The 15977-nt window shown below is 43.2% G+C and overlaps 1 protein-coding gene across 8 annotated transcripts in view; it reads right to left on the bottom strand.

The window, feature by feature from the left end:
* The window catches only part of GRB10 (growth factor receptor bound protein 10), a 148387-nt gene that overhangs the window by 20027 nt on the left and 112383 nt on the right, over positions 1 to 15977 (bottom strand). For all 8 annotated transcript variants that reach the window (XM_065052773.1, XM_065052771.1, XM_065052776.1 and 5 more), the window contains one exon: positions 5436 to 5592. In XM_065052773.1, coding sequence (XP_064908845.1) covers positions 5436 to 5592 — 157 coding nt within the window. The remainder of the gene's footprint in view (positions 1 to 5435; positions 5593 to 15977) is intronic.

The raw sequence follows: 15977 nt of genomic DNA on the forward strand, positions 1-15977 counted from the left end.
TTTTGGTGCTGGTTAAATGCTGTAGAACTGGCAAGGTGAACAGATTGAAGGGGAAAAAATTTGTAGAAAGGCCACTATTAGGTCTTGAACTATACAGTGTCCTGTTTGATCACACTCTATAAAACCAGTTCATTTCAAGGTGAACTTCAGGCCTTTATTGTAGATGCTACACAATAGGGTTTATTATGAAAGAGGTCACAGGATCTACTTTACAGGAATACTGACAGAGACAAATGTTTTGTACACATGACAGGGCAATTTTCTGCTCTAGATTTGGTTACAAGGTAACTCCCCATAACCACCACTTCCCTGCTCAAAAGAATGGCACATCAAAGCATGAACAGATAGCTTAACAAATCCAATTCACTGAAAGCAGTAACTCGAAAGAAGGCAACTGGGCTAAGTGTGCACTACTTAACGAACTCATTATCTTGGCAAATCTTCTGAAGTTTCCGAGAAAATATTTAGATATTTTTCAAAAGTCCTTATAGTCAGTACTTCCATCCCTTATATAATAGGAAATAAAAAATGAGGTCAAACAAAAAATAACTTATGCAAAGCTCTATCCAAAATGCATGTGACTTGCTGGCTGAAGAAGTTTGGAGTGTCCCTCCCCACTTGGTGTTCTGCATCCTCGCATTCCCACAGTGAGAAATGCCAGGCGGTCACCCGAATTCTCTTGGGGTGTTCTCAGGATAGAAAGCAAGCAGTCACTGGTATCTCAAAAAGCAGCAAGCTCTTGAATGTCACTCCAATTATTCAACTTAGCAGATTAATATAAGCTCTTTGATTGAAAGTTTAACCTATCTCTGAATGATCCCATAGTCTTTTTCACCCGCATTTAGATTGTCAGTCATGACCAACTCATTGATGACTTCATTTATCATGCATTTGCAGTGTCTAGCCCTGCTACAGTTGTGTTTCAAGGAGTTAACATTGAAGATTTTCCACACTGAGCTGCTCTCAAACAAATGCTTAGCACATTAGCTGTAACACCACTTTCAAGGAGTAGTTCTCTGAACGATGTATGCCACAATCCTGCTGTTGGTAGCAGTCAATTAAGGACATTTTCCCCCACCTGAGCATTCATCAACTAAACCTCCACATTATCTAGGGGCTTCACAGGTGAAGTTTCAGGTATTGTTGTCATGGGCAACCAGTTAAGTTAAATCTCCTCCATGGCGTGACGAGGACAGTGGGCCTATGAGGACGGGAGGCCTTTCTGGGGTTTGGTTTTTGTTTGCTTGTAGGTTTTTTTGTTGGTTTGGTTTTTTTACATTATGATTCCTCCAAAAAACATTTAATCACGTTGGTGTGAATCTTCATCACAGTATGTATCCTGAAAGACCACGTCCTGCTTCTGTCATCACACAAAGCTGTGGTCTTTGCTTTCCTCGCACACTGAAGATTGCTCAGCTAAGGGCAGGGACAAACCACATCCTATTCATTCTGTCCTGAGGAAACACAGTACAGACGAATGTCTGTCATTTGTTTTGCATTTTGATCGTTAGTTTGTGTAATATAATATATCCAGTGACTGTATCTTAGATGCTTTAAGCAACTGACATAGTTGTATTTCTTTACTGAATCAAGACCCTTTTGAGATTCTGTGGTTTACATTTCTATTTTGATGGTGAAAGCCACCTTGAAGAAAACAGGCAGCATTTCACAGCACATGCATGGAAAAAGGAAGCCAGCCCTAGCGAGTTTGCTCCTACTCCATAGAAGTTGTACACTTGGAAAGTAATTGGTAATTTGCACTCGGTTGGTACAAATGGGATGAACTGCCTCTTGACACAGCAGCAACTCCACCTCAGCCTTGCTCTGAGCTTCCTGCTACAAAGCAGACGCACAGATCTCGGTCTGTTCAGTAGGTCAGTCTATCTTCAGGTGGCACTGCAGCTGAATTGACCAGAAATGTCTCTTTTTAGTTTATCTGACAGGCTCAACTCAGTCTTCTCTACATACTTCCTAGAAGAACAGGACAGACTTTTTCTTTTCCCCAAAATTACTGTGTATTATTATCTAAACTTCCACAGAACTGCAGAAGTAATACAAGATGGAAAAAGGAGCTGGATTCCAATATGAAAAACTCACGTGCATGGCCCAAAATTCCCCATTAGACAATCACTACAAACGACAGGTGGACCGAAGTGTGAAACAGCCAGCCCTGTTTCTGTATTTTATCAAGTACTGTGTCTAACTGTTCCACTCATAGTTCATGCAGGTTAAGGCAAATCAAATTCAATGCACATGTAAACAAGAAAAAATCTATGTACAAAACTATGCAGAAATTATTTCTTCTAACCTACATATATTTCAGAGCCCTACTACCTTTTTTTTTTTTTCCTGCTTCAACTGTATTAAATAAGATGTACAGTCAGTTCTGGACCTGGAAAAATGAGATCTGTAAGTAAGGATTCTTTCAGTGCCCAGACACATACTATCACGACAGCCTGACTTCATCATCATTATTTCTGTTCATGTCCAATATGGATATCTGAGTCCTCATCCTAAATTGACAATAGTTAAGCATGGAGTGGCACATAGGGAGAATACCACATTTTATGAACAGGTTAGGTGTATTTCTATTTGCAAATGAAATAATGGAACCAATTCAAGTTTCACAGACTGCTTAAATCTTGACCACAAAGTGTTTTAGATACCAGTGGTACAGCGCAGCAGAAACCATTTCCACATGTCAAATCTAAGCAAGTCTGATGGTAAATTGTCACACTATTGCCTCCAGTGAGAACACAAATACTTTGTGTAGTCCAATAGCTATTTGAAGTAATTTGCAAGCACACATGTTATTTGGAATACACTTGATTACGTGTGCAAAGTAAGCAGTCAGGTGAAGGTTCCTTAAAAACTGGGACCTAGAAGATCACTACAATCATAAATATGCAGCTAGCTTCAAAAATTTGCTTGTACTCAGTCTGCCCAATACTAAAAAGTTTAACCGGTTCTACAAACTGAGCTCTTTTGAAAAGTAATATTAGGGAAGACCAGGGATAAAATAAACAGCAGTGAACTTGATGTATGAACTCGCCTCTTTTGGTGGGCTTCAAGATTACCACCTACAGCATTAAGCCAGCAAGGATGTCTTGAGTAAGAAACAATGTCTTCTGGAAACAAAGAATTCTCACTGCTTTTAAGCCGTATTTCTCTCCAGACTGGTAAGTACCTGTTCACCCCTTGTTTCAGACTTAATAATAGCAATCTTATTTCTAGAGGGAAAACTATGGAACATCAGACACCTGATAATAACTTCACCTAAGGTGCAGACAGATTACTACCTTGATCTGACAATCTCTGAAATACAGTGCAGCATTTGGGCTACTGAGAAGCTCGGAATAGGCAGCCGTAAAACAAAAAATTCAAACTGCAACCAAAACTGGGTGGACGCATGAAAGCTGGTATTTGAAGTTTACTGAATATTTTACAGTGTATACTTTTTTCCCCAAATACAAGAAATCGGATGCTGTTGTCTCTCATTAAATGAGCTCTTTTATTCCCTTTTGTGTCCACATCCTTTCAAATATGCAAAATTTGTATCATTGTATCTTTTTGTCGCTTTAAAGACTTTTTTGTCTGTTCGCTTTGCACCCTGAGAGGCCGCATTGCTTTTCACGCAGATGTACTGCGTGGCCTACAGAGGACAGCCCTGGAGAACAAAGTTTGGTGAGGCTGGTGAAGGCCCAACCTGCACACCCCAGTTTCTCTGGGACAGCCGAGGCCCGGCTTTGTGCTTCAGTGTGAAACAGGTCCAAGGCAGGCAGGTCCCCATGTATATAAATGCAGCCCGATAAGTATCTTGCTCTTTTCCCATCATTGTTAATTACCAAGTTATTTGTGTGTAAACAGAAGCTTTTGATTTCCTAATCAGCCTCCTGCCCGATTCATTCAGAGATGTCACACACCAGAGTTTGACAGCACAATTAGTCACCATGGAAGCTATTGTGATGTCACAAACACTGAATTGTGGCATCATTGAATGAATCTGGCAGGAGAAGGATGTTGGTTACAAAGGAGAAGGCTTCTGTTTACACAATACCTTGGTAATCAGCAATGATGGGAAAGAGAATATAGAAAAAGAGAGCCTGGTAGTTTAATGAGCATTGATAAAAGTGAAAATTTGCAAAGGTTGTTAGAAGTGCGCATGTGGCATATAAAGCTACGGAGAAAAAGATTCTGTAATTTATACCTTAATTCTTCACCTCATCCTGTGTCCTCAGAACTGAAAGTATACCACAGACATATACAAATGGTGTTTCATGTCAATTTTTTCACATATTTCTATACTAGGAGAGATACCCAATAAAAGCATTAAACAATCAGGATATCCTGTGATCATTTTTTTGAGGGCTATTCTGTAGAGCAGTGAATTTATCTGTGTTTAACAGTATCGGTTTAGGGCATTACTTCTCCGGGAAATTGTTTCCTTTTTTTATTTGTGAGGATTCTGAATTACATTTTCACACAGAAAAGGCCTCTGTCAGCTACAGACAGCATTCACAATTCCAGTGTCAGTGGTCGCAGCTTACGGTTTGTCTTCCTCTATTTTCTTGAAAAAATTCCCATGAGGTATATCAACTGATACTCCAAATGCTACACTTTCTAAAGCGTTATTGTATGGTACATGGAATTAGAGATAGCGCATCTGAGCGATATGCAGTTGCAAGCTGCACAGCAGAACCCAGCAACTAATCAGTGCCACAAAATAACAGGAAAAGCAAGACTGAATGACATTAGACTCTTTCAGGTACCGTAATTAAACCAACTCACAGTATTATTTAATTCCCCACAGTTCTTCCTCTTGCTGCCTTCTTGAAACTGTAACCATGACACCTTAATTTCAATCAGGTGGAGGAGCTGCTGCCTGGAGAGCAGATGCCACTGCTGGTCCAGAAATTGCCAGTGGATTTGAGGGTGATGCCACCATTTTTTCCCTGCTCGAAGTTTAGCCAGCCCCCTCCCCCACCCTCAGCACGTCTAGCTTTCATAAGCATTACTGTAGGTATGCAAAGCTGAGTCTGTCCACCCAGGTCTCCCAGCTGGTGATGAGCTGAGCTGTTTCATAGGACCGGTACACTCTAAGGATCAAGCTTAATTTGCCTAAGCTGTTTATTTGCAATAGCTTCAGACACAGCAAGGTAGCAACAGAGCAGTAGCGTGAAGATTAGACAATTATTTTTTCTTTCTTTTTTTTTTTTGTAATAAAAAAAAACAGAGGATGGGAAATAAGAGAGGACTTAAAATGGCTTAAACGCTTAACATCAAATTGTAATATACAAAAAGCATGTACATGACTTCAGCTAATTGTACAAATACAAGCAGTGGAAAGAAAATGTTCTTGCTGGAAGCACATTAATACGAATTATACATATTTTATGTTCCCAGGTAACCATGCCACCCCTTTGACCATTCCCTACCTAATCCTAGGTGAGGGTGATGCTCCACTAGAGTCCAGCTGTTATCATCCACACAATGACTTTTGTAAACGAGCAGCTGACAGAGGTCCCTGGCTGTCATGTCTGCTAGAATCTCGACCACTTTGCTTGTTCCATCTTCACTAAAGACTTTTACATCCTGCAACATAAAGGGTACACTTACAGATCAACAGCTCCGAACATAGGCAAACCACACAGCTACCGTAGAAAAGCATCCTCTTGGCATGACGGTTCCAAGCACCTTGGCAGCCAGGACATACGACATGGGTGATTCACTTTGTAACACTTTCTCTTGCTACCCCCTTGCCCTATTTCCCCTCCCCCCTCCCCAACACCTCCCTGCACTAAACAAAGGTTCAGCAGGGTTAATATGACCACATACACAGAAAAGGTGAGAGAGCAGGTTCCATATAAAGCTGTGTAAGGTAAGCAAATGTGAAACAATATCGAGTGAGTACTTCGGCAACAGTGGGCGAGAGAAATTACATCCAGTCAAACACACACAATTTTCTTTGCGATCCCATCACGGGCTTTTGAACATTTAAGGAGGAGCAGGCCGAGACCCCGAAGATTAAAAAATGGCTTTCTTGTTCCCCACTAACTTTTGATTGTTTCGCTCTGGGAAGTCCCACTTGCAGTTTGCCGGCGGATCACTCATAGCTAGCACAGTCCACACATTTCCCTCCCTGCCCCGACTTCTCTTTTGATCCTAGCTTGGAAGTAGTTTGAAACTGAATGTGCATATGCTGCACATCCTAAATATTAATGGAGATGAGAGAACAAGTCAGGAACCTTCTCCCCACCTCCTGAATTATACAGATGCTTTCTTCTTTGTATTGTTCTGCTCAAACAAGAGACACTTGCCGCAAAATTATTTCTCCGGGCGAATGTGCAGGTCAGAGATTTAAATAGACCCTGCGTCTGAAACACTCCGCATCCTAGCAAAAGAAAGCGAATCTAACAAAAACCCGGAGGGTAATTTGATATGGAAAATCTTACCTCAACGGCATGTAAAAGGCAGCAGTCGGAAGAACAAGATGGCATTTTAAATAGAGATTGCCTCTTGGGAGAGAGTTTGTTCTCTGCCTCCGCCGACCCTTGGTAGCCTATGGCTGCGCACCCGGGGTGCCGGCGGTGTCAGCGGACGGCGGTACCGTACCTGTCACGTAGCCCCTGCTATGGGGACTGTTTCTGGGGAGGGAAACAACTCTGCCAGAGCTCCACTCAAAGGGTTACACGCAATCTTTGCGGTAGTGAATCAAACCACACCGGGTAGACCAATCCTAGCCCTCCCTCCGACTGATGTAATCATTTCCCACACACTATCAGACTTCCAAATTATTCCCGCCCCCCCCGCCAAGTCCCCCCCTCCCCCCCCAAAAAAAAATTACAAAGGAAATTTGTTTTTATGACCACCCACGGGTGTTCGAGACCCCTGAAGTTCAAAGGCGGGTTGTGGGGGGGCGGGGGGAGCCGAAGCCCCGGCGCCGAGCGCGGCCCGGCCGCGGCTGATGTCATCTGCCTGCAACTTCAGCACTTGAACTTCTCCTCCCGCCGCTCCCCGCCGGGCCGGGCCGGGCCGGGCCGCCCTGCCGCCGGCTCCCGGGATGCGCTCCCCCCGGGGCTGGGTGCCGCGGGTCCGGGGGGGCGAGCAGGGGGGCGGCGGCAAGAGGCAGCGCCGCACGCCCCAGAGCCCGCCGGCCGCCTCCTCCCCCCAACACACACACACACACCCCGCTCCCCCGGCTACGTACAAATTCAAGCCCAGTGAGGGAGGAGTTAAAGCCTCATCGAGCCCAAGTGACTCCAACCCGCGCGTTCAGGAAACGGCTTCATCTGACAGCAGGGATGAGCCAGCTCTTTCAGAAGTAGGCTCTGGAGGAGAGGAGGGGAGGGGAGGGGGGAATCCCGGTTGCTGTAGCTCTGGGGAAGGCATGCATGCTGTACAATGTTACAGCTGCACTCCCACTCTTGCCAACGCCTAACCATCCCCGTATACACAGAAATTTGTTGGGAGGGGGGTGGGGGGTGCTTTTTTGTCCTGCGGGCAAGTCTGATTTCTGTAATTAGCACCCATTTTACAGTAAACTGGCGCATTATACCCGCGATCTGAGTGCCCGGGCAGCAGCAGCAGCGGTGCCAGCCCGCTCCGCCACCCCGCAGCGCGCTGGTGGCACCGAGGGACACGGGTGAGCGGCCGAGACACCCAACAACGGGCGTGCGAACGCCCCACATACCCAGCAGAAACTGCACCGGTTTGCAACAGCAGGGCACAGCACTCGAGTTCCCTTCTCCAGACATGTAAGCACGCTGAAAAGCCAGTGTTCAACAAGACAGAAAATCGCTATTTTATTTGGTTTTTAGTGGGGAAGGGGGAGGGATTAGTACACTTTCTTTTTTTTCTCTTCTATTTTTTTATCACAAGAAATTGGAAAGGAGTGCCACAAGCAAAATAAGGTGGTGGTGAAAGGAAATCCTTTCTACTTTTGGCTTACTCTGTGCAAGTAACTCCACTTTCTGTATTGAAACTAAACTATTTCGGATGGATTTCCTGCCTCAGGAACCAACCTAGTGACATCATTCATTCATTTGTTAGTCACCGAGATGCACAGCCCCACGCTCTTTGCCTCAGCCTTCAACAGGGGAGCCTGCACCAGGCACACGCCAGCAGAATCGACACTTTCTCAACACCTGGAGCACAAAACCAGCTCTTTTCCTTCTCTGCAGTTCTGCTGGGAACAAGGCAGAGATATAGGACAGGTTGCACTTGATCCTTGTCACTGCCAAGTCCCAGAAGAGAGGGAAAGCCATTCTGCCTCTCCAGTCCTTGCAGGTGGAAAAAGAGAGAGCTGCAAGACAACAGTACACTTTTCCCTACTCCCAAGCATGCAAAGACTCGATGGAGTGAGTACAGCCAATGGCAGAAAGCTGCGCTGTCCTTCATACTGGTTGATGCTCTGCTCCCTTGGTGTGAAGGGGCCATGGGTACATATCCTACCCTCTCTGCTCCTCGCCCAGAGTCTGAGCCCACTGCCAGCCACCCTGAAGGTACAATAGCATTGGGGAGAAGGCACAGGATGGACAACGGCTGCTGTTCGCTGTGCGACTCTGCTGTGACACCACGTCGCCTTCTCCCATGAGCCAGTCCCCCCGCCATTCCCACACCACAGCAACTATGGGGGGTACGGTGCAAACACGGTGTGAACGTCAGTACAGCCCTTCGCAGGGCAGGTCAGTGGTGGGGTTTGTAATGATACCTTTAAAGCCCAGGGACTGGCGTGCAGCGGGCAGATGGCGTGAAAGCTGAAATGAGCAAGTTAACTTCACTGACTATTAATAGTGCTGTGTTCGCTATCAAGGACGGCGCAAGGCCGTGTATCGACGCTGACATCACGGATATAAAAGACTGCATCAGGAGGGGACAGAATGGCCTGAGCCGAACCCGGCCCTAGAGGACAGAGAAGAGACACAAGTGGGACAAAACCCCGTCCCTCTGCAGAGGCAAGTCTGCCACAGTCACTAAGAGGCTTACACAGAAGGTAAGGGGATTTTATGCCCCCACACAAAGTTGCAGAGCATGACGTATAACCACAAGTATGAAACCAGTTCGGTCACAAAGCTCTGGCTCAAACCTTTAGACGGTTTCCATGACAAAAAAGGCAGATAATATTCCTGTATTACAGAGGACTTAAATTTAAAGTCAATTAAGTCAATTGGTCAAATTCAACCCTCTCATATTTCCCTTATTTTTTCTTCTTCTTCTTTTTTTTTTTTTTGGAAGCATCTCCTACTTCAAGATGTTAAGTGCTCCCTATTCAAACTTCTCCCAGCAGAAACAGTCTTTCACTTGCAAAATTGATTTGGCAATTATTTTCTCTAAAGGAAAATGAAGCAGAATCAGTTCTGAATAAAATACTCCAGCAATGAAAACACTTAAACTGAGGAGAGGTTCAGAAAGTTAGTCTGACACTTCTGCCCTGCATCCCTCCAAGAAATGCAGTGAAATGCAACAGCAGACTGCCTACAACAGTGATTTACAAAAGGCCCTAATTACGTCAGCAGCACAAGGCACCTTCTATTCAAAATTAAGGTTAAGAATGCTAAGCCAACCAGAGCACTATATTGGCTGAACATTCAGTGCTTTACAGTGCAAAGGAGCAGATAACAGACTGCACCATTGTTCTGGGAAGAACTCTTCCCCCAAGCTTTTTTTTTTAATTTCTTTTTTGAAAGACAGACAGACTTGAAAATGAAAAATTTAAAAGAACATTAATATTCATCACTTCAGTGGTTTCACATAATGGGTCATGTATCTTGAGTTACCTCATGGCTGTTTCATCTTCCAGCCTCAGTTCCTCAACCTCTCCGCAGTATTTTGTGTGCATCAAGTAACGCAACTGTTATTAGGAATGAGGATAGAAAAAACCCCAGTCATGTCATGGTCATGTTACTTCTTCTCCACTTTTCTATTTGTACTATTTTTTCCATTTTGCTGCAAAATAAAACCTATGACAATTTACAATTACCATAAAAATTCACGCTTTTAAATGATGTTAAGCTGAAAATCTTCAACAAACAGATCCAAATTTGCATGCTACAATCTGAAATTAATCACAGTGTAATTCATATCAGTGCAAACCAACCTTCATAATCCTGCATTATGACTCCAAACAAAGTATAAGAAGAGAGGACCAGTTATCAGAAGGCTCTCTGACTGAAATCTAATAGAAAAAAGGTTTCAGTACAGTAGTTCTTCAAGAGTTTCCCTTTATAAGAGATGAAGATCAGAGACAACACAGAAAGCCATTAAAATACACTGAAGAGTGACTACTAAGAGCTGCACAAAGTAAAAATCAATGCAGCAAATTCTGACTTTCATCTCCCGGTTTCACTCATCAAGATCGTCCAGACATGAGAACTGTAGCCACCAGTGAGGCAAACAGAAAGAAAATTCAATTGAAATGCATGTACCTTGTGCAAGCAGGAGGAGCCATTTATTGCAGAAGGCACCTACGTACCAGGCACATACGTGCTGTTTTCACTGGAACCCTGTTTTGATGAGATCATTTCTCCCCAAGCTTTCTATACTCTAAGCTCATGGGCTCACAAGAGCAGAGTCACAGTCACTGGAGGAATGGGGAAGCTTTCAATTAGGATCAGTCAGCTCAAAGCTGCTGAAGACTCAAGCTCTGCATGCAGGTTACCCTTGAACTGCTATTTGCCTGTTGAAGACATAACAAAAAAGGAAAGTTTTGCTTCCCAAAGCTGCAAGCGTTTGATAAAAAAATGTCCCTAAGTGTGCTCTGTGCACACCTGACAGGCAAGCAACTCAGTCTATCACATGTACACGCTGGAGCACCAGCCAGTCCCCCCTTACTTGCCCAGCAGCATTAAGGCAGCTTTATAACACACAGGAATTTCAGCTGCTGCAATGAAATAAATATATAGGTCAACCCTATGGCTCTTTTTTCCTTCTGTGCTGCGCAGCTCGAGCACGAAAAGAGCCTTTCAGACGACAGCAGCAGTAACAGCAATACATTGCAGATAGGATCACTTATATACAAGGCATCAGACAGTACTTCCTTATACAAAAAAAAACCACCGGGAGTTATTTTGTTCATTGCTTTTTTTTTTTTTTTTTCCCCCTACATATAAACATAAAACCCTAGGAAAAGCTAAGGTTAAGGTTCTCATAGCAACATTAACTCTCTCCTCTGGCGTATACTATATTTAGGTACACATTTAAGAGCCTATGAACAACAAAGGAGAATGACTGTTCTAAGATCAAGATCTCAGGCTTTGACTTTCACATTCAGAACAGCAATCTTTCAAAAAATAAAGACTTAAGTTGGCCATGTTACAAAACCCCCGATTCTGTCCCTTTTTGCTGGGCTACTGAATTTTAAATCAATTTCTGCGAGTCAGAGGAATAACTTGACGGGGAATCACAGCATCATTCTGTGTTCAGCGGTCATCAAACAGCAATAGTAAAGGCATCAACTCTGTGAGGGTCGTACCAGCGAGACAGGTTTTGGGAATCCCAGCGGTGTGGGCAGAGAAGGGCAGGGCAGGATTAGCGCCAGGTTCATGTCAGCATCTATATTTGGATGGTTAGCGCTTCTGAACTCGGCATGTACAAACACCCAGGCCCACGTTCACTCCAGGTAATTTTAGAGAGTCAAATTCCTTCTGAAGCTAAGGCAGAGAGATGGGGTAACTTAAGATCTAAAGCACATGACAAAGGCATTTGTGTCTCTCTGCTGGCTGCAGAGGGAATCCAGGCTCCTGGCTCCGGACTTCAGCTGGATGCCGTAAGCTATATTGGCTGAATTCAGGCTGCGGTGACTAATCAAGCAAACATGTCTCTCTGCACTACTGGCATAATTACACACTGCAATTGTTGACATTTGAGCTTTAAAAAAAAAAAAGAAAAAGCAAATTGTGTGATGTTGCATATACACAAAGCACGTTTAAAGGAACATATACAATGAGCAAATAAAATAAAACGTAAACCCCAAATATTGTAAAAATAAGCCAAAACTTTTCCTTCTCCTATTAAAAACTACATGTGAAAATGGTTACTTATTACGGAGACACTGGATGAAGTCTGTACTCATCTGTTTCTCTCTTCTCAAAACTTAAAGTATTAATGCCCTCTGTATAGAATTAGGCTTGTATAGCAACTGCATCGAAGCCTCTTCAAAAATATCAGCTGTTTACATAAAAAGGTGTTAACTGTGCAATGTACTTTTAAGAAAATACTGTACACAGAGCACGTTCTCAAGACATAACCACTGCCTGCGTGAACAAAAGATTTATTCCAACATGTGTTCACATACTTAGAGGCTGAAGGTTTGGAAACTCTAAGTTGCTACCCTATAATTTCCATATTTTACAAATAAATAGCAGAATGCAGTTTTAGGTGATACATACCTAAAACCAGACAATATACTGATTTTGTGACAGTATCTCCAAAACTGTTTCACACCTTCCCACTTTGGTTTAATGCTCACATGTTCAGATAAATCATTTGACCCATTTGACATTTTCACGTCTTTCCCCCTCAATTCCTCATTTGCCTCTCATTTTTAGGTAAAAGAAAGGTGAAAGGCTAATTTTCAGTCCTTTCAAGAGTAACAGTAGGCCTTTATGAATTTTGTTGAAGCTTCCGGGTATTTGCAGGATGCTGGAAGAAAGCAAGCTTGGGAAGCAGGTTGGGGAGCCTTTGAGAAGAGTACCAGTCCACACCAGTAAGAAGGCAGCCCAACAACAGCCAGCTCACCCAGTCCCAAATCTGGGGGTCCAGGCTCTTCCTGTGGTCACAGCATGGACAAGCTCACATTTTCTTCTTCCTCTGCATCGTCCCCCACCCAGCATTTGCCATTAGTTTTCATTATAAGTCTGTGAATAAGCTCCCTTCTCACCACACAGCTCCTCCCAACAGCAATTGCTTTTCATGCAAAAATCCTTCCTAGTTTTGAGATCCTTTATGTATGGAAAAGAAAAATAAATAGTTACAGGCACTGTTACACTCCTTTGGTTATGTAATGAAACACATTAAGTGATGTTGCTGGCATTAACCTTTATCTTTCATGTATTTTACTGTGCAATTTATCCTAGATAGTTTGCAATCTTCTTCAGCTGTGCTTACAGAATGCATTATTTATCGTCTGAATTTGCTCCAAGAGAAAGGTTTAATAGAAAAGTTTTTGCAAACACAATTTAAGTCACTAACAACCATAGAAAGGGTAATACAAAGAAAAACCATAACAATTTCTTGATTAAAATTCTTAAGTAACCAAGCTAGTTACTGAGTATTTTAAATTGTTTTGCCATTATAAATTACTCTGTAGAAAAGAAATTATTACCACATCTTCTTTGCTGCACAGGCTTTCAACCACAAGAACCACATTAATTTGAAGCTTGGCAGACAGCGCAACAAGGCTCTGGGGAGCAGCTTCCCATAGGATTTAGAAAAATGGTGCAGGTCCTGAAGACTTGGATGGCTCCTTCTTTCTCAGTAGGACACTGTGACAACTGCAGCTGAGGCACTTGCCATCCGAGTGCCCAGACCACGCTATGAGCCAGAGACCCATTTCAGCACAGGGTCTGGCAACATTCAGTTGACTCCTCACTTTGATTTACTATTGTCCAAGTACAACTTCTACATGGGTAGTCCACAAAACTCCCCTTTCCCTTGCACGCTTTTCCGAGGGGAAAAGAACAGAGAGGTTGCAGAACAGAAAGCAGGGACACCGCTAAGGGTTGTATACACAGCTGGACTTGGCTCCAGCCCTCCACTTGCCTGCACCTGTCCAGCCACGTTTTATTAGGAAAGGCATCAGAGACCATTTTGAAAGACATCTTTGGAAAATGCGGATTAGTATTTGAAAATATGTGCATTTTTAATGCATGGGAAAACCTTTCAGGCAGTGTCTGTCTCTTATCTGATACAATGGAACCCTGGGAGTTTGACTGTGCTTGATGTAGTAGGAGGAATAAAACAACAGCCAAACAATCAGAGACGATGTAAAATAAGCTGTATTTGGAACAGCCAGACATGACAAAACAAACACATTATTTTAAGAACCAGTAGTTATTAAATTTGTCTTGAGCAACTGCAATCCAGTTTACCTATTCTAGTACCAAAGGAACCTAAGCAAGTGTAAGATGCAGAGCTGGACAGAAATCACAAACTTAGAAAGCAAAGCAGAGGAAGACAAACATATCCCCTCTTCTCACTCCTGTTTCTTCCTCCCTGCTCCCAGAAAAAGTATCACAAGGACTGAAAAAGCCAAGGATTTAAGGATTTGTGAGTTTGTTCCCTGGTACTTGAACATGCAGAGTTCCCAAGGTTTTCTCTGCAGTCTTGAAGACTAAAATTAATTTTAAAAAATAATGAAAACAAGTTCTTAGCTGAAGCCCCAGCTCCTAAATCTGACAAGTCTTGCCAGAATTGACAACAGCAGGATAAAAAGTTTTCACAACACATACAGAGGTGCACTAGACTTATAAAATAAAATAAAATAAATAAAATAATCAATTATCTGTCTTTACAAGAGCCCCTTTATTCCCCTCCACATCCCAATGAACCATCACTGACATGTCAGACTAGGCAGGCTACACCAAAGCTGACAGTAAAGAGGGCAAAGCTGGAAATGAACAAAATGAAATGTTTTAAGAAAAACTCTATGAACTGAATACACATAGCTTGATCTGGGGAAGAATCAAGTATGGTATAGCACTGAAAATACGAAGATGAGAGCAACTCAGGGCAGTGAAAAAGGTAATAGAAGAAAAGGCAAAACATGGAGAAAGACTCCTAACGAAGACTGGCTATAACCTACAGGCACTCAAAGATCATTTAATGATGAAAATCTGAAGTATAAATACACTATGAAACTCACAGCCTTCATGAGCTGAAAATCCCAAAAGGTCAAACACACCTTGGAAATATAAATTTCCTGCATTTTCATAGCATCAGTCGTAACCCACAAGTTTTCCCCAGTATGGCTGAGTTCATACTGCTCTGACAATAAAACAGGGGTGCTTTATAACAAGTGGGTGACAGGCTTAACTACAGCAGCGTGGCAAAGCATCCCTAATGCCCAGCCATCAGCTGTCCCCTCACTGTACAGTATTCAGCAATATTGCTCAACTTCCCATCTACCCAGCCACCGGCTCTGGAAGCCGGTGATTTCAAGCAGCCAGTATCAGCTAATTGTTGCTGCCTGCAACATTCAGGATGTTTTATGGGTCAGTTTGTCATGCGCACACAATAAATGCTTTTAACAGAGCTGCTCGCCTTGGGAGCGTGTTTCTGCGCAACTGCGTAAGCATCGATTGTGTGGCCAGAATGAACCCCCTGCAGATCTCAACCCAGGAGAAGTTATGTCAGTGGGAGAGGAGGGCTCACGTTATCCTTTCTTCAGCGTGTGCATAATTCTCATTTTCAGCAACTGCTTTAATAGGAAACTGCTCCATAAAACTGCTCTGCTGTTTATTTTTCAGTAAATTTACACATCAAACAATGGTTTTCCCTCAAAGACTGACAGATCAAATGTTTCTGGGGCTGACGCAAAATCTGGGGTTATGTCATCATGACTAAGCTAGATTTTCTCTCTTGAATGCAGCTAGCCCCGTGCAAATCTCACTCCCAACCTGCTAAGAATTACTCATTTTCAGTGGAAAAAAAGTGAGAAAAATATTGGAGAAAACCCAAACACAACCATGTGAGATTAATGAGCACACAGTGTCTAACCACCCTGCCCCGAGACACCTAGTGTAGTGAGACCAAGTTACCAAGAAATTTTTCACGTCTCTCACTGCTCCGCTTCACGGCTGCACCCGTCCATCCCCTCACGCCGCGGCAGCACCAACGCACGAGTTTTAACTCCACGGCAAGTGCTTCTGACTTATCTACTCCAAGTTCCCTCTCCAGGGCTTTCTCCAGACCGTTTTGCACACCCTTTCCTCCTAGTAGGGGCACCACAAACAAAAAAACAAACACAACATAAAAAAACA

Source organism: Columba livia, chromosome 2 (genome assembly GCF_036013475.1).
Source record: "Columba livia isolate bColLiv1 breed racing homer chromosome 2, bColLiv1.pat.W.v2, whole genome shotgun sequence".
Lineage (NCBI taxonomy): Eukaryota > Metazoa > Chordata > Aves > Columbiformes > Columbidae > Columba > Columba livia.